Genomic DNA, 16,203 nt, shown 5'->3' with positions numbered 1-16,203 from the left:
TCCCCCTGCAACAGGCCCCTCCCTGTGGCCCAGCTGCACCCCCAAACCCTCCCCCCACCCCGGGCTGTGCCCCCCAGTAACAACCCCCTCTCCCGCCATCTGGGGTTGTCAAGGTTCCCTGCCCACTCTGAACTCTAGGGTACAGATGTGGGGACCTGCACGAAAACCCCCTAAGCTTATTCTTACCAGCTTAGGTTAAAACTTCCCCACGGTACAAACTATTTCACCTTTTGCCCTTGGACTTTATTGCTGCCACCACCAAGCGTCTAATCAATATATAACAGGGAAGGAGCCCGCTTGGAAAAGTCTTTCCCCCCAAAATCCTCCCCAAACCCTACACCCCCTTTCCTGGGGAAGGCTTGATAACAATCCTCACCAGTTTGCATAGGTGACCACAGTCCCAAACCCTTGGATCTTAAGAACAATGAAAAAGCATTCAGTTTCTTAAAAGAAGAATTTTAATAGAAGTAAAGGAATCACCTCTGTAAAATCAGGATGGTAGATACCTTACAGGGTAATTAGATTGAAAACATAGAGAATCGCTCTAGGCAAAACCTTAAGTTACAAAAAGACACACAGACAGGAATAGTTATTCTATTCAGCACAGCTCTTTTCTCAGCCATTTAAAGAAATCATAATCTAACGCATCTCTAGCTAGATTACTGACTAAATTCTAAGACTCCATTCCTGTTCTGTCCCCGGCAAAAGCATCACACAGACAGAGAGGGAGAGAGGCTTTGTCCCCTCCCTGCACCCCTCCTGCTTTGAAAGTATCTTGTCCCCTCATTGGTCATTGTGGTCAGAGGCCGGCGAGGTTACCTTTAGCTTCACAGGTGAGAGGCTTTGCCTCTGGCCAGGAGGGATTTAAAGGTGGTTAGCGTTCCTTTGTATTTATGACAGGGGACGACTCCATGCGGACGTCCCAGCTCAACGTGGGCACCTCCACCGATGTGTCGCTCAAGATCAGCGAGAGTGACCTGAGCCTGCTGACGGCCTCCATCCGGGCACCCTCCGGCCACGAGGAGCCCTGCCTGCTCAAGAGGCTGCCCAACCGCCACATCGGTACAGCCCCGGGGACGGGGGCACTGGGCTGGCACGGGAGGGGGCACCAGGGCCGGCGGGGCCCATGGCTCCGGCATGGGCGGCGGGGGAGGGGGCACTGGGCCGGCATGGGAGGGGGTACTGGGCCTGCTGGGCCCGTGGCTCTGGCGTGGGTGGCGGGGGAGGGGATACCGGGCCTGCTGGGCCCATGGCTCTGGCGCGGGCGGCAGGGGAGGGAGCACCGGGCCAGTGGGGCCCGTGGCTCTGGCGTGGGCAGCGGGGGAGGGAGCACCGGACCAGTGGGGCCCGTGGCTCTGGCATGGGGAGGGGGCACTAGGCCTGCTGGGCCCGTGGCTCTGGCGTGGGCAGTGGGGGAGGGGGCACCGGGCCGGCTGGGCCCGTGGCTCTGGCGTGGGCGGCGGGGGAGGGGGCACCAGGCCGGCTGGGCCCATGGCTCTGGCGTGGGCGGCAGGGGAGGGAGCACTGGGCCTGTGGCTCTGGCGTGGGCGGCAGGGGAGGGAGCACTGAGGCCGGCTGGGCCCGTGGCTCTGAGCAGCAGTTCCCATCGCCCGCGGGCACTGACCTGCCTGTCTCCCCCAGGCATCTCATTCACCCCCAAGGAGGTGGGGGAGCACGTGGTGAGTGTGCGGAAGAGCGGGAAGCACGTCTCCAACAGCCCCTTCAAGATCCTGGTGGGGCAGTCGGAGATCGGCGACGCCAGCAAGGTGAAGGTGTGGGGCAAGGGGCTGGTGGAGGGGCACACCTTCGAGGTGTCTGAGTTCATCGTGGACACCCGCACCGCAGGTGAGGCTCATGCTGGGGAGTGGCGGGGGGGTTCCCAACAGGGCTGGGATCTGGGGGACGTCCTGACCAGAGTTGGGGGGCATGGATCCAGCCTGGAATTGACCCCAGGGGAAGGATGGGGAACCCCATTCCCCCTGACAAGGAGGGGCTCTGGCGATTAGGTCTAGCTGGGGCTGAGCCCTTGGGAACGAAGTGTGGGGCACACCCCCACATGCCCAGTGCAGGGGGGGGCTCCTGCTGGTGCTGTGGGGATCCCAGGCACTGTGCTGTGGGGATCCCAGGCAGCGTGCCTGGTCGGGGGCTCTGGCTGGCGCTCTGGGGGTCCCAGGCGCTGTGCTGACGGGCAGTGTGCCCTGTGGGGGGCTCCAGCTGGTGCTGTGGGGGTCCCAGGCGCTGTGCTGACGGGCAGCGTGCCCTGTGGGGGGGTTCTGGCTGGTGCTGTGGGGGTCCCAGGCGCTGTGCTGACGGGCAGCTTGCCCTGTGGGGGGGCTCCGGCTGGTGCTGTGGGGGTCCCAGGTGCTGTGCCGACGGGCAGCGTGCCCTGTGGGGGGCTCCGGCTGGCGCTGTGGGGGTCCCAGGCGCTGTGCTGATGGGCAGTGTGCCCTGTGGGGGGCTCCGGCTGGCGCTGTGGGGGTCCCAGGCGTTGTGCTGATGGGCAGTGTGCCCGGTTGGGGGCTCTGGCTGGCTCTGTGGGGGTCCCAGGCGCTGTGCTGACGGGCAGTGTGCCCTGTGGGGGGCTCCGGCTGGCACTGTGCCTCTGATGCTCACGCTCACTCGTCCCCAGGCTATGGCGGGCTGGGCCTGTCCATCGAGGGGCCCAGCAAGGTGGACATTAACTGCGAGGACGTGGAGGACGGCACCTGCAAGGTGACCTACTGCCCCACCGAGCCCGGCAACTACATCATCAACATCAAGTTCGCCGACAAGCACGTGCCAGGTGCGGGGGGCATGGCCGGGGCACAGCCAGGCTGGCTGAGACTGGCCACCGGGGACGGTGGCCTGCCAAGGGGAATGTGGTTCAGTGGAGCAGCTAGAGTGGGGGGAAGGGCTGGGAGCCAGGACTCCTGGGTTCTATCCCCAGCTCTGCTCCTGAAGGCAGAGAAGCAACCCAGGTGGCTCCTGGGCATTGGGGAAGCCGTTTCCGTGCCTCGGTTTCCCCTCAGCCCAGGGGGCGCGGCTGACTGGCATGTCCGTGCACAGGGAGCCCCTTCACGGTGAAGGTGACGGGCGAGGGGCGCATGAAGGAGAGCATCACGCGCCGGCGCCAGGCACCCTCCATCGCCAGCATCGGCAGCACCTGCGATCTCAACCTCAAGATCCCAGGTACAGCCTGGGGGGGAAACGGGGGGCGGCTCTGCTCCGAGGGCCTGGCCCGGGGCCCCCAGCCCTGTGCCCTATGCAGCCGGGCAGGAGGGAACACTGATGTGGGTCGGGGGGGGGGGGGGCTGCCTGCCCCGCCTGGGCCCCTGGCAGGAAGGCTGAGCCCTGTGGATGGGGGGCCAGGACTGGGAGCCTTTCGCAGCCCTCGGTGGGCTCGGGGCCGGGGTGGAGATGACGGGGAGGGCCCTTCGCTGGCTCTGGGGAGGAGCAGGCACTGCGGGGGGCGGGCGGGAGACGGGCGGGGGCCCAGCGCCCCCCCCTGATGCCCTCCCCCCGGCGTGGCGCAGGGAACTGGTTCCAGATGGTGTCGGCACAGGAGCGGCTCACGCGGACCTTCACGCGCAGCAGCCATACGTACACGCGCACGGAGCGCACCGAGATCAGCAAGACGCGGGGCGGCGAGACCACGCGGGAGGTGCGGGTGGAGGAGTCCACGCAGGTCGGCGGGGCCCCCTTCCACAACGTCTTCGGCGACTTCCTGGGCCGCGAGAGCCTCGGGTCCTTCGGCAGCATCGCCCGGCCCCAGGAGGGTGCGTGCCCGGCACGGGGCGGGGGGCACATGTGTGCCTTATCCATGGGCAGCAGCATGGCAGCTGTGGGGGGGCGTCCTGCCCTTGGGGGGCACTGGGGGAGGCGGCTGCCCCCCCCGTCATGCACAGGGCAGCCGGAGCTTGTCCCTGGCTCTGCCAGGGCAGGCAGAAAGGATGGGGCAGCGCTGGGGGTCTCATGGGCGCATCGGGTTTGCAGGCGCGTCCCACGCAAACGTGTCGGTGTCTTCCACGCCTCCGGGTGTGCGAGCCACGAGGCACTAGGGGGCGCTGTGCTGCCGGGGGTGCTCTCCCCTCACAGGCAGTGCTGGCCCCGATGCCCCAGGGTGGCACTAGGGGGCGCTCTGCTGCTGGCCCCATCTCTGGCCGTTGTTACCCCTGGCTCTTTGCCCCTCGGGGGCGTTAGCCCCAGTACCCTGCCCAGATCCCAGGGCAGGTGTCTCCATGCCCACTCCCTGCCCATTCAGCCCAGGACCCTCCTTCCTTCCTGTCCCAAACTGCCCTGGGGCGGGTGCCGCAGCTGCCAGCCAGCTTGTGGCTCAGCACCCCCCGAGTGTGGCAGGCAGAGCCTGTGCCCGCAGGGGCCGTGCGGGTGGTCAAGTCTGCGGATGCCAGACAGGTGGTGCCCCGCCCCAGAGGTGGCTGCATGGCAGTGCTGGCGGCAGGGGGAGGGCCGCAGGGCTGTGATTGATTGACGGCCCCGCCCGTCTCTCATTGCCCAGGCGAGGCGGGCGCCCCGACCATGACGGCCCAGGTGACCAGCCCGTCGGGGCAGACGGCCGACGCGGAGATCATCGAGGGCGAGGACAGCGCCTACAGCGTGCGCTTCGTGCCCCAGGAGATGGGCGCCCACACCGTCCACGTCAAGTACCGCGGGCAACACGTGCCTGGCAGCCCCTTCCAGTTCACCGTGGGGCCCATGGGCGAGGGGGGCGCCCACAAGGTGCGGGCTGGGGGCACTGGCCTGGAGAGGGGCGTCGCTGGAGTGCCAGGTAGGGGGTGGGCACTGCGCCAGGTGGGCACCAGAGCCCGCAGGGCTGGAGGGGAGCATGGGGCATTGGGGGTGGGGGGAGAGATTGGAGGGCTTGGGCATTGGGATGGGGGCGGCTCAGGCATTTGGGGGGGCTTAGGCATTGGGATGGGGGCGGCTCGGGCATTTAGAAGGGGCTTGGGCATTGGGATGGGGGCAGCTCGGGCATTTGGGGGCGGCTGGGACGTTGGGGGGGCAGCTGGGGCCCCAGGGGAGCTGGAGTGTAGGGTGTGCTGGGCCCAGGACCCACCCCTGACGGCGCGCTCTGCCCCCAGCCGAGTTCAGCATCTGGACGCGGGAGGCGGGCGCCGGGGGCCTCTCCATCGCCATCGAGGGGCCCAGCAAGGCCGAGATCGCCTTCGAGGACCGGAAGGACGGCTCCTGCGGCGTCTCCTACATCGTGCAGGAGCCAGGTGGGTGCGGGGGGCCGGGCCCTGGTTCCTCACTGCCCCGCCAGCCCCCCACCAACCCCCCGTCTGCCCCCCGTCTGCCTGGCTGTCCTCCATAGCCTGGGCTGCTGCCACCCGTGGGTCAGACCCCTCTTGTCCCGCTGTGGGGCGGCCGGCGGTGCAGAGGCAGGCAATCCCTGGGCTCCGTCCTCTGCACATTGCTCCCAGGCGTCCCCCCACCAGCATGGAGGGCCCTGCACGTCCCCACAGCCATCCCACACCCCCAGCCTCCTGCTCCCAATCTGGCAGCTTTGGGGGACAAAGGAGTCCTTCCCCCACCAGATCAGGCTGCCCCTTTCTACCCCCAGACCCCCACCACCTGCGGGGCCCCTTGAACCCAGCCTGGCCGGCTCTCTGGGTCCTCTGGGGCCAACTGCCTGGCCTGGGAGCTGCAGGACTCAGCCCCCAGGGACTCGGTGGCCCTGGGGCCAGCACCCAATCCCTGCTCCCGTCATGGCGCCAGCCCTGGGCCCATGGGACCCGGCACAGGTCGGCAGCCTGGCCTTTAGAGCTGCGCCGGTGCCCCGGGCTGCCGGGCCTGAGCCTGACCCGTCCCGCTGGCTCTGCTCCCCAGGGGACTACGAGGTGTCCATTAAGTTCAACGAGGAGCATGTCCCCGACAGCCCCTTCGTGGTGCCGGTGGCCTCCCTCTCCGACGACGCCCGCAGGCTGACGGTGACCAGCCTCCAGGTACCACGTGGCCAGCCTGGCGGGGGGGCGGGCGCTCGGTGCCAGGGGCCAGTGCACAGTGTTGGCACCAGAGGGATGCGAGCCACGGTCCCACCAGGGCTGCTCAGTCCCAACTCGCAGCCCCCTGATAGCCCAGCCCTGAAGTCCCCCTCCCAGCTCTGCCGATACCCCTCAATCCTGACCCTCAGCCCCCCCACCCCGCCCCCCCCGCCAGGGCCCCTCAGTCCCAACCCGCAGCCCCCTGCATATCCCGCAGCAGATGGGGGGATTGCATTGGGGCCATGGTCCCTGCAGCCTGGGAAGACCCCAGAACCGCGACCATGTGCCCATCTGGTCCGGGGGGGGCAGATTTAGCAGGGGGCAGGGCTTTGACGTGCCCACTGCTGTGGGTCTCCCCCTGCCCCCCTCTGTGCTGGGGGGTGATGGTCCCACCCTGGGTTAACCCAAGGCTCCACTGGCCTCCCCCCGGGAACCGGCCCCTGCCACTCCCAGCATCGCCCCGGCCTCGGCGTCACCCCCCTTTGCCATTGCAGGAGACGGGGTTAAAGGTCAACCAGCCAGCGTCCTTCGCGGTGCAGCTCAACGGGGCGCGGGGCGTGATCGACGCCAAGGTGCACACGCCCTCGGGCATGGTGGAGGAGTGCTACATCTCGGAGCTGGACAGCGGTGAGGGCGGCCGGGCTCAGGGCAGGCGCGAGGTTCGGGCCATGGGCAGGAGGAGGTGCCCGGGGCTGGCCAGATGGGCGATTGCACCAAGCCTCTGGGCCGGGAGCGGTTTTGCCCCACGGGGGCCTGGAGACTCAGAAGATGCAGAGCCAGTCACTGGCCTGAGGGTGGCGCCGTCTTAGCTGGACCCCAGTGAGCAGCCTTGGCAGCCTGTGCCAGGCCGGACGGGTTCCTCAGAGCCGCTAGGCGGGTTCCTCACACCCCCTGAGCCTTGGGTGGGCTGGACGGGTGCCGGCGAGGGGCTGGGCGGGTTTCTCGGACCCACCGAGGCTCGGTGTGTCTTCCGGGCCAGGCGGGTGCTGGTGAGGGGCCGGGCCGGGCTCTCTAAGCCCTGCTCTCCCCCCAGATAAATCCACCATCCGGTTCATCCCGCGCGAGAATGGCGTGCACTCTATCGACGTCAAGTTCAACGGGCGCCACATCCCGGGCAGCCCCTTCAAGATCCGCGTTGGGGAGCAGAGCCAGGCTGGGGACCCGGGCCTCGTCTCGGCGTACGGCCCAGGCCTGGAGGGCGGCATCACAGGTAGGGGCGCGCGGCCCGCTCCCAACCCTGCCGCCGGCTGCTCTCCGCAGGGGGGAAGGACGTGGCACCGGCTGGTGCCCTTGTGCCTGGCCTGGCGCCACTCGAGGGAGGGGATCCAGGCGCTGGAGCCAGTCCCCGAGCCTGGATGGGAGCCTGCCAAGGAGATCCAGCGGGCAGTGGGGTGGGTTGGGGAAGGGGGCACTCTGCCCTGGGCTGCCCCCACATGTGCTGGCACTTGGGGGACTGTGCCCGTCTCTCTCCCAACACCCAGAGGTGTAACCCTCGGAGGTTGGTATCTCCCCCTTGTGGGCACCCACGGCCCTCACTGTCCCCGGCTCCGCGTAGCTTCTGGCACTGCAGCCCCCTGCCCCTCCATTGCGGAGGGTCCCTGCTCCTGGCACCCGGGGTCTGGGTCCGGCAGGCCCTGCCCCCGCTGCGCCCTAACCCCTGTCCCGTCCCAGGCGTGTCCTCGGAGTTCTTCGTTAACACCGTGAACGCTGGCTCGGGCGCCCTGGCCGTCACCATCGACGGCCCCTCCAAGGTGAAGCTGGACTGCCAGGAGTGCCCCGAGGGCCACCGAGTCACCTACACGCCCATGGCGCCCGGCAGCTACCTCATCTCCATCAAGTATGGCGGCCCCCAGCACATCGTGGGCAGCCCCTTCAAAGCCAAGGTCACAGGTACGGCCATGCATGGGGAGGGGGGTGGAGCCTGGCCACGCATGGGGAGGGGGGCGGAGCCTGGCCACGCATGGTTGGTGGGGCAGGGTCCCAGCCATGCCCTCCGCTGGGGTGCAGGGGAGGATCCTGGTCGGGCTGGAGGGCGTGAAAGGTGGGTGTGGGGCTCAGGCAGCAGGGGCTGGCTGGCTGGAGGCTGCAGGCCAGAAGAGGGTCACCGCGTGGGTGGGGGTGGTTGGTTACGTGTCCCCCTGCCCCTCTCCAGGGCCACGTCTCTCCGGCGGCCACAGCCTCCACGAGACGTCCACTGTCCTGGTGGAGACGGTCACCAAGTCCTCGTCCTCCGTGGGCAGCAGCTTCAGCTCCATGCCCAAGTTCTCCTCCGACGCCAGCAAGGTGGTGGCCCGGGGGCCCGGGCTCACCAAGGCCTTCGTGGGCCAGAAGAACACCTTTACCGTGGACTGCAGCAAGGCTGGTATGGGAGGGGGCGGGGCCTGGCCTCATGGGGCGGGGTCTAGTGGGAAGGGCAGGTTCTGGCCTCCAGGGGTGGACCTGGTGGAGAGGGATGGGGCTTAGTGGGGAGGGGATGAGCCTGTCCAGCAGGGGGCAGGATTAGTGGGTCACATGGCTGGGGGAGGGGCGCTAATGTGGGGTGAGCTCTATGGGGCACAGGAGGTAACTCAGCAACCAGGTCTCCTTGGGCACCGCTGAGGGTCAGCGTGAGCCCCCGAGAGCTGGGGGGGACGGTGGGCGGGCATATGGGGGGAGGACGTGGGCCCTACCTCCATCGCTGTGGCTGCCCGGCTTCCATGGGGTTTCTGGTGCTCGGGGCACTGTGCTCTGCAGGGACCTGGCCCAAGCTGAGCCCGCCCCCCCGGGACACGCTCTCCTCCTCACCCCCAGCTGCGCTCTCTGCCCCCCCAGGCACCAACATGCTGATGGTCGGTGTGCACGGCCCCAAGACGCCGTGCGAGGAGGTGTACGTCAAGCACATGGGCAACCGGGTGTATAACGTCACCTACACTGTCAAGGAGAAGGGGGACTACGTCCTCATCCTCAAATGGGGCGACGAGGGCGTGCCGGGCAGCCCCTACCAGGTCACCGTGCCCTAGCCAGGAGCCAGCGCCGGGAGCTGCGGCGCCTCCCCTGGGCACGGCGAGGCGCCCACCCCCTTCCCCTCCTCTCTCTCTCACACTCACTCACACACACACACACACACACGCTTCCCCCACCTTCCCCGGCCGGTGCCCCACGAACTCCGTCCCGTCCACGGGTGAAGAGCCATCAGCCACGGACTCCACTGTCCTGCCCGGCACCAAGGACTGTTCTTGTCCAACGGCACCCGCCAGCTGCCCACAATGCTCCTCTGCGAGGCTGCCCTCCAGCTGCCCACAATGCTTCTCTGCAGGGGCACCAGCCAGCTGCCCACAATACTTCTCTGCGGGGCCCTGTTAGGGGCATTGAACTGGGTGAAAGGAAGAGAGGAACTTTTTATAGTGGTTTTTCATCACTTCCTCTCTCGCTTTCCTCCAGTACTAGCCTAGCTGGAGGGGCAGAGGACATGGCCAGGGCACAGAGCGGGCACAGGCAGGGCAGAGGGCACGGCTAGGGTGCAGAGTGGGCACAAGCAGGGCAGAGGGCATGGCTAGGGTGCAGAGCGGGCACAGGCAGGGCAGAGGGCATGGCTAGGGTGCAGAGCGGACACAGGCAGGGCAGAGGGCATGGTCAGGGTGCAGACTGGGCACAGTTGGGCACAGCTAGGGCACAAAAGGGGTGGAGGGCATGGCTGGGGTGCAGACCAGGCACAGATGGGGAGGAGGGCATGGCTGGGATGTAGATGGGTGCAGGGCATGGCTGGGCACAGACTGGCAGAGAGCATGGCCCAGGGCATGACAGGGCAGATGAGGTTGTAGACAGGCTAGGTTTGAGCAGGAAAAGGGCCAGGGGCAGGAAGCTGCTTTCCAGGGTTGGGGCTCCCGGTTGTACATGAGCAATGGGTGAGCTGCTGTGGTGGTGGGGGAGGGAGAGGTCAGTGTGCACCCTAGGGCTCCTCTCCCCGCTCTGAGCGAGAGGCTCAGCCCTGAGGACCGAGGGAGGTGCCTGGGAGGGGCTGGTTGGAGGGTGCCACCAAGGGACATGCCAGCCCAGCTCAGGGGGAGATTGAGGGGCCCCTGCTTCACAGGTGCTGAGAGGGGCTAGGCCAGTGGGCAGGAAGTGTCTGGGGTCCGCTCCGCGAGCCCAGAGCAGCAGGCCGTGGAGCCGGTGCCAGGGAGGGGAAAACCAAGTGGGCTGTGATACCCACCAGGCCGGAGCCCACTGGCCCCATGCACACAGCTGGGAGAGCCAAGCCCTGGGGAAGTGGGGAGCTCCCAAGGGTGCTGGGGGCCTGGTAGGTGTCTGGTCATCCCCTGCCCTTGGCCAGTGCCTGCTGTGCCCTTCTGCCCCTCCTTGGCCTCTGGCGCTGCCCACTGCCTCCCTGAGCTGCTCAGTGGCCGACTCGCTGTCTGGCTTCTGATGCTTTTTGAAAAAAACCACACCCTAAAAATACCCCCACCCGGGTGCCCGGCCCCGGTGCGTGGTCTGTGAGTGCCTCTGGGTGTGTACGGGCGAGGGGAGCCCCTGGCGCTCCCGGCTTCGTTCTCTGCCGAGCGCCGGGGCCGGCCACCTGCCAGGGAAATAAAGTGACTTGCTAAGGTGCTCTGTGCTGCTGCCTGTGTGTCCTGCGCCGTGGGGCCAGGATGGGGCGACAGGATAGGCCCCCGCCCCAGCCGCTCCCAGTAGCAGGGCTGCCTCCGTGGCCTGGGGCCGTTGCTCCCCAGGGCCAGGCATTCCCAGCCCTGTGCCAAGTCTTACCCACCCAGCCGGGCCCCGCATGCTCTGGCACCCACTGAGCTGGGGGGAGCTGAAGGGCAGACGGAGCGGCTGGCCCCCTCCTGTGTAATGTTAGCCTCCGGCTGGTTCATCCCCTCCCTTCCCTGCCCCCCCCCCCCCGATTCTCCATGAGTGGGGCTGGCCGGTGTCCCGGCGGCCCGGGGTGCTGCTCTGGGACTGCTCCCGAGGAAGCCAGGCAGGACTCTGGGGGAGCCTCCTCTCCGGGAGCAGCCTGTCTGCAGGACACACAGCTCCCCCGGCTTCCACCTTCCTGGGTCTGACCTCGGAGCCTTCAGCCTCCTCTGCCCTCCGTGTGCTTCCCCCAGCGAGTCCCCCAGGCGGGGTCCTGGGGAAGCCAGAGGGTCCTGCCCCCCGACTCCGCAGTCAGACGGGACTCTCAGCCAGCCAGTAACACAGAAGGTTTATTAGACGACAGGAACGTGGTCTAACACAGAGCTTGTAGGTACAGAGAACAGGACCCCTCAGCTGGGTCCATTTTGGGGGGCCGTGAGCCAGACAACCCCGTCTGCACTTCACTCCTCACCCCAGCCAGCCCCAAACTGAAACTCCCTCCAGCCCCTCCTCCTCTGGGCTTTGTCCCTGTCCCGGGCCAGGTGGTCACCTGATTCCTTTGTTCTCCAACCCTTCAGTTCTCACCTTGCAGGGGGGAAGGGCCCAGGCCATCAGGTGCCAGGAGACAGAGTGTCGGCCATTTATGTACCCTGGCCCTGTGCTCTGCAACAATTACCCCCCCTTATCCCACCACCTAGAGACTTAAGTAATGCCTAGGGGAAACTGAGGCACCCTGACAGTATTCAGAGGAAACATTAGGAACAGTCCCACTTCGTCACAGCTTGGCGACTCCTGCCCCTGCTGCCAGCTGCACTGAGCCCCCCAAGGATGGGGCAGCCGTGCCTTGCCAGGGGGTCCCGGTTTAGATCGGGAAGGCCGAGAGACTGTGGCACAAACAGCGGGTGCAACAGACACTGGTCAGGGCCAAAAAGTGGTGCCTTGCTCCTGGAGCTTGCTGGGGGTGGATCCCCCTAGATGGGGCCAGCAGCCGACCCCCCATGGTGCCCCCTAATGTGGGGGCTGGGCATGGGCCCTAAACACAGGACCAGGCTACCCAGAACCCAAATTATGGTCTGGGCTACTCTGGATTAGCTGGGTCCCCCGCCCTGTGGAGCCAGAGCTGGTGACCCCCACTCCCCCCAGGAGCTGGGGAACAGCCTGGTGGTTGCCCCGTGGCTGGCACAGTTCAGTGCAGTGTGGCCCAGCTGGCGAGGGGGGGGAGGGAAGAGCCAGGTGCCTCTGACCCGCCCCCCCCCCCCGAGGCTAGGGTCACGCATAGCGGCTGGGGGTTGAGCTGGGCTCCCTGAGCTGGCCCTGGCCTGCTGGCAGGTGGCTCCGTAGCGTGATGCCATCAGTGCAGGCCCAGGGTTCCCGCCTCCCGCTCACGTGCTGCCGGAGTGGCTGCCACCCCGGGTAGGGCGGGTGCGCCAGACTCCCAGGCAGTGCTCTGCCCGGGGGTTTGCCAGTCGGGCCGCCCAGAGGAGAATGACGCCGTGGGGTCCAGAACCAGGCCCTGGCTCGGCAGCGAACAAAGGAGCCTCTGCAAACGTTCCCCAGGGCGGCTGAGCACCCACAAATCAACACCCCTCGCACCATGGCGCACGAGGGCCTGGCCCTACACGAGCTCTGGGAGCGGACGGGTCAGAGCAGGGGGCTGGAGCCAGGACTCCTGGGTTCTATCCCTGGCTCTGGGAGGGGAGTGGGGTCAAGTGGTTAGAGCAGGGGGACTGGCAGCCAGGACTCCTGGGTTCTCTCCCAGCTCTGGGAGGGGAGGGGGGTCTGTCATGGACCCACATGGTCAGCGCTGTGTCCCCAGTTTTGACTCAGTCTCTGGGAGGAGCCCTTCAGTGGGGCAGACTCCCAAGGGGGCTCACGGCCTCCAGGCTAATCCCCGCCGTCTCAGTGTGCCCTGAGGCTGGGCCTGCAGCCCCCCAGGCTCCCCCCACCCCATGAGCTCTGCTCAGGGCGTCCCACCGCGGGGGAGCCGTGCAGGGCCTCTGGGGACTGGCCCCGCGCCCGGCATCTGCGGCACCGCGGCCCCGGCTGGCAGCACAGGTGGGTGTAGGCAGTAGCGGGCGCCCCGCCCAGGAGGCCTCGGGCAGCCCAGAGCCCAGCCAGGCCAGGCCGCAGGGAGCCCCGGGGTCAGGCTCCCTCAGTCCATGGTCCGAATCCACCCACCCCTGCCCCCCGGGCCCTGTTCCCGCAGCTCCGGCCCTGCGGCCGGGCGGGGGGTTCGGCGCTCCGGGGGCACCGGGGGCATGCCCAGGCCCAGGGCCCAGGGCCCAGCCAGCTGGGGCCACCCCGGTGAGTCCTCCCGGCCCTGCCCCGCTTGGGAACAAAGCCGCACACCCGGGAAACTGAGGCACGGCCAAGCGCCAGAAGAAATGCTACAAACAATTCCCACTTCGTCACATGGTCTGGGGGGGTAGAGTGGGGGAGGGGGCAGGACTCCTGGGTTCTCTCCGAGCTCGGGGGGGGGGGTCACAGCGCACAGGCGCAGGAGGCCGCAGGCAGCGCCCGCGCACGCGTGGAACCGCTCCGCCAGCCTCCCAGCGGTCGGCGCGAGATGCGCATGCTCCGAATGGCGGGGGGCGGGGGAGCCAGCCGCGCACGCGCAGGCGGGTGCTGCAGGGGCCGGCCGCGCCTGCGCCGTGCGCGCCGAGGGTCTCCGGGGCCGGCGGCGAGCGGCGGCGGAGTCGAGCCATGGCCGGGCGGGGGAAGCTGATCGCGGTGATGGGGGACGAGGACACGGTGACGGGCTTCCTGCTGGGCGGGGTGGGCGAGCTCAACAAGCACCGCAAGCCCAACTTCCTGGTGGTGGAGAAGGACACGAGCCTGACCGAGATCGAGGAGACCTTCCGGTGCGCGGCCGGGACCACCGGGGCGCGGGGGGGGGGAGCCGGGCGGGACCACCGGGGCGCGGGGGGGGGGAGCCGGGCGGGACCACCGGGGCGCGGGGGGGGGAAGGGAGCCGGGCGGGACCACCGGGGCGCGGGGGGGGGAAGGGAGCCGGGCGGGACCACCGGGGCGCGGGGGGGGGAGGGGAGCCGGGCGGGACCACCGGGGCGCGGGGGGGGGGGGAGCCGGGCGGGACCACCGGGGCGCGGGGGGAGGGGAGCCGGGCGGGACCACCGGGGCGCGGGGGGAGGGGAGCCGGGCGGGACCACCGGGGCGCGGAGGGGGGGGCAGCCGGGCGGGACCACCGGGGCGCGGAGGGGGGGGCAGCCGGGCGGGACCACCGGGGCGCGGGGGGGGGAGCCGGGCGGGACCACCGGGGCGCGACCACCGGGGCGCGGGGGGGGGGGAAGCCGGGCGGGACCACCGGGGCGCGGGGGGGGCAGCCGGGCGGGACCACCGGGGCGCGGAGGGGGGGCAGCCAGGGGGTGCGGGGAGCTGACCCTGGAGCTGCGAGGGACCCAGGAGTCCGGCTTTGCTTTGCAGGTTCCCTGGGGGGTCTGCAGGTGATGGTTTGGGGGGGCAGATGCTGGCTCGGGGGGGGTGTCAGTTCCCCCTGGTGCAGCCCCCCCCATTCCCGCTTCCCCCCCCCAGGAGCTTCCTGAGCCGCGAGGACATCGGCATCATCCTGATCAACCAGTTCATCGCGGAGCTGATCCGGCACGTGCTGGACGCGCACACCCGCTCGCTGCCCGCCGTGCTGGAGATCCCCTCCAAGGAGCACCCCTACGACGCCGCCAAGGACTCCATCCTGCGCCGCGCCAGGGGCATGTTCACCGCCGAGGACCTGCGCTAGGGGCTGCACTGCCCTGCCTTGCCGGCCCCGGGCCCCGGCCGGCTCCCTCCCTCCCTCCGGCCTCGGGCCCGGTCGCCCCAGCGGGCCCCAGCTGAGCCCCGGGGGAGCGGCTCCTCCTGCCGTTTTTCGGGGGCACGGAACAGCATCTGCCCCTCCCCAGGGCTGAATTGCTGCAGCCCCCTGTGCTGGGGCGTCCGGGCCCAGACTGGCTCCCCGGGGGGGGAGGGGGGGGCGTGTTGGGCCTACGTGGCTGTCCTCCCCACCCTGCTCCTCTGACCCCCTCTGGGGCTCCAGGGGCCTCCCACCAGCTGTGGGGCTGAGGGCCAAATGCACCCAATCCATGCTGCTGCCCCCGAACCCTCCCCGAGCCCCTGTGTGCTGGGGGCAGGGGCTGTGTGCCAGTTGGCATGGGGGGGCAGCAGCAAGGTGGGTGCCAGAGCTGGCCCATGCCCCTGGCTCGGCCGCACCCCTCCCGTTTCCCAGAGCCCCGGCTCCCCCTGTCCCTCCGTGTGCTGCCGGCGGATCCGCCTCGTGTATGTTCCTGTGACGGTTGAGCTGTTACATTAAAGCAGAGGAGCCCCCCCTCCCTTACCCCCGATTCCTGTGCTCTGTGCTGGGGCAGACGCCCTCCCGAGCCGGGGTGCGCCCCAAAGGCCCCGGTGTGGGCAGAGCACCAGCAGGGAGGGAGCTCAGCTGGAGGGCGAGGGGTTAAAACCGAGCCAGGCTGAGGAGCTGGCCTGTGCTGAGCTCCCTGCCTGTCCGGGACAGCTCCTGCCGGATGGGGCCAGTCCCAACCCAGCTCCCGGTTCGCTGCACTGGCATTCTCCCGCCTGCCGGGAGCTCCCTGGTTAGGCCGGTCACTTGCCCGCAGTGGAGATGGGGGTGTGCGCGCAATCCTGACCTCCCCCCACACACACACACACCTGCCCCCTCTCCTGCACCTGCCCGTGGCGGGGGCTGCGGGGAGGCTGGCGGCTCTCGGCAGTCACCAGCCTTCGCTCCCAGTGACGCTCTGCCAGCAAACCTCCTCCCCAGGCAGGCGCTGGCTTGTCCCCGGCGGGGGGGCTGCTTATGAGCCCGTCCCATGACCCCGAAAGGGGAAGTGGCTGCGACTCACCCGCATGCGGCTGTGAGGAGCCAGCAGCTGCCTTGTCCTCAGCACCAGCCCGAGGCCTGGTGGCCCTGACCTAGGCGGGCGGCATCCAGGCTGGCCTGGCTCCTGGCCCTGACCTAGGCGGGCGAAGGGATGTGCAGCGACCTGCACCCCTGCTGACCGCGCTGCGGAGCCACGGCCCCAGGGAAACCGGCTGCGGAGCCGCGGCTGGGCCGGTAGCTGACCAGCGGGTGATGCCCTCTGCCCTTCCAGCCTGGCCCTGCCGGTGGCACCAGCTAGTTCATGAACGCAGGCGCTGGGTGGGGAGTGCCAGTGGCTGGTGAATCTGCTGCTCCTGAACGGGAGGAGGGGCCGCTGAATATGGGTGCTGCTGTCTCCTTGCCCCCGGGCTCTCCCTCTCCCTCTCCCTCCCTTGGTGGCTGCTCCTCTCCCTGCCCTGGCTGCTTCCTGCCTCCCGGGTTCAGTTTCACCATGTCCCAGCTGGCTGCAATGCTGGGCAGAGTCCTGAGGGGAGGAGCTGGCCTGTG

The 16,203-nt window shown here is 68.7% G+C and overlaps 2 protein-coding genes across 5 annotated transcripts in view; both read left to right on the top strand.

Moving 5' to 3' along the window:
• The window catches only part of FLNC (filamin C), a 58,457-nt gene extending 47,892 nt beyond the window's left edge, over positions 1-10,565 (top strand). For all 4 annotated transcript variants that reach the window (XM_084648320.1, XM_084648318.1, XM_084648319.1 and 1 more), the window contains 13 exons: positions 901-1,062; positions 1,642-1,845; positions 2,630-2,782; positions 3,046-3,168; positions 3,513-3,755; positions 4,496-4,765; positions 5,079-5,216; positions 5,827-5,942; positions 6,476-6,608; positions 7,015-7,191; positions 7,653-7,871; positions 8,134-8,343; positions 8,793-10,565. In XM_084648320.1, the coding sequence (XP_084504446.1) occupies positions 901-1,062; positions 1,642-1,845; positions 2,630-2,782; positions 3,046-3,168; positions 3,513-3,755; positions 4,496-4,765; positions 5,079-5,216; positions 5,827-5,942; positions 6,476-6,608; positions 7,015-7,191; positions 7,653-7,871; positions 8,134-8,343; positions 8,793-8,980 (2,336 nt within the window). In that variant the 3' untranslated portion in view covers positions 8,981-10,565. The remainder of the gene's footprint in view (positions 1-900; positions 1,063-1,641; positions 1,846-2,629; positions 2,783-3,045; positions 3,169-3,512; positions 3,756-4,495; positions 4,766-5,078; positions 5,217-5,826; positions 5,943-6,475; positions 6,609-7,014; positions 7,192-7,652; positions 7,872-8,133; positions 8,344-8,792) is intronic.
• A 2,876-nt stretch (positions 10,566-13,441) lies between these two features.
• Positions 13,442-15,153, top strand: ATP6V1F (ATPase H+ transporting V1 subunit F). The gene is made up of 2 exons (XM_084622377.1): positions 13,442-13,672; positions 14,361-15,153. Exons 1-2 carry the CDS (start codon positions 13,515-13,517, stop codon positions 14,560-14,562), a joined length of 360 nt encoding a protein of 119 aa, XP_084478503.1. The 5' UTR covers positions 13,442-13,514; the 3' UTR covers positions 14,563-15,153.
• Positions 15,154-16,203: the final 1,050 nt, after the last annotated feature.

Source organism: Lepidochelys olivacea, assembly GCF_965140295.1.
Source record: "Lepidochelys olivacea isolate rLepOli2 genome assembly, chromosome: 1".
Lineage (NCBI taxonomy): Eukaryota > Metazoa > Chordata > Testudines > Cheloniidae > Lepidochelys > Lepidochelys olivacea.
This window is presented reverse-complemented; position numbering and strand designations above follow the sequence as displayed.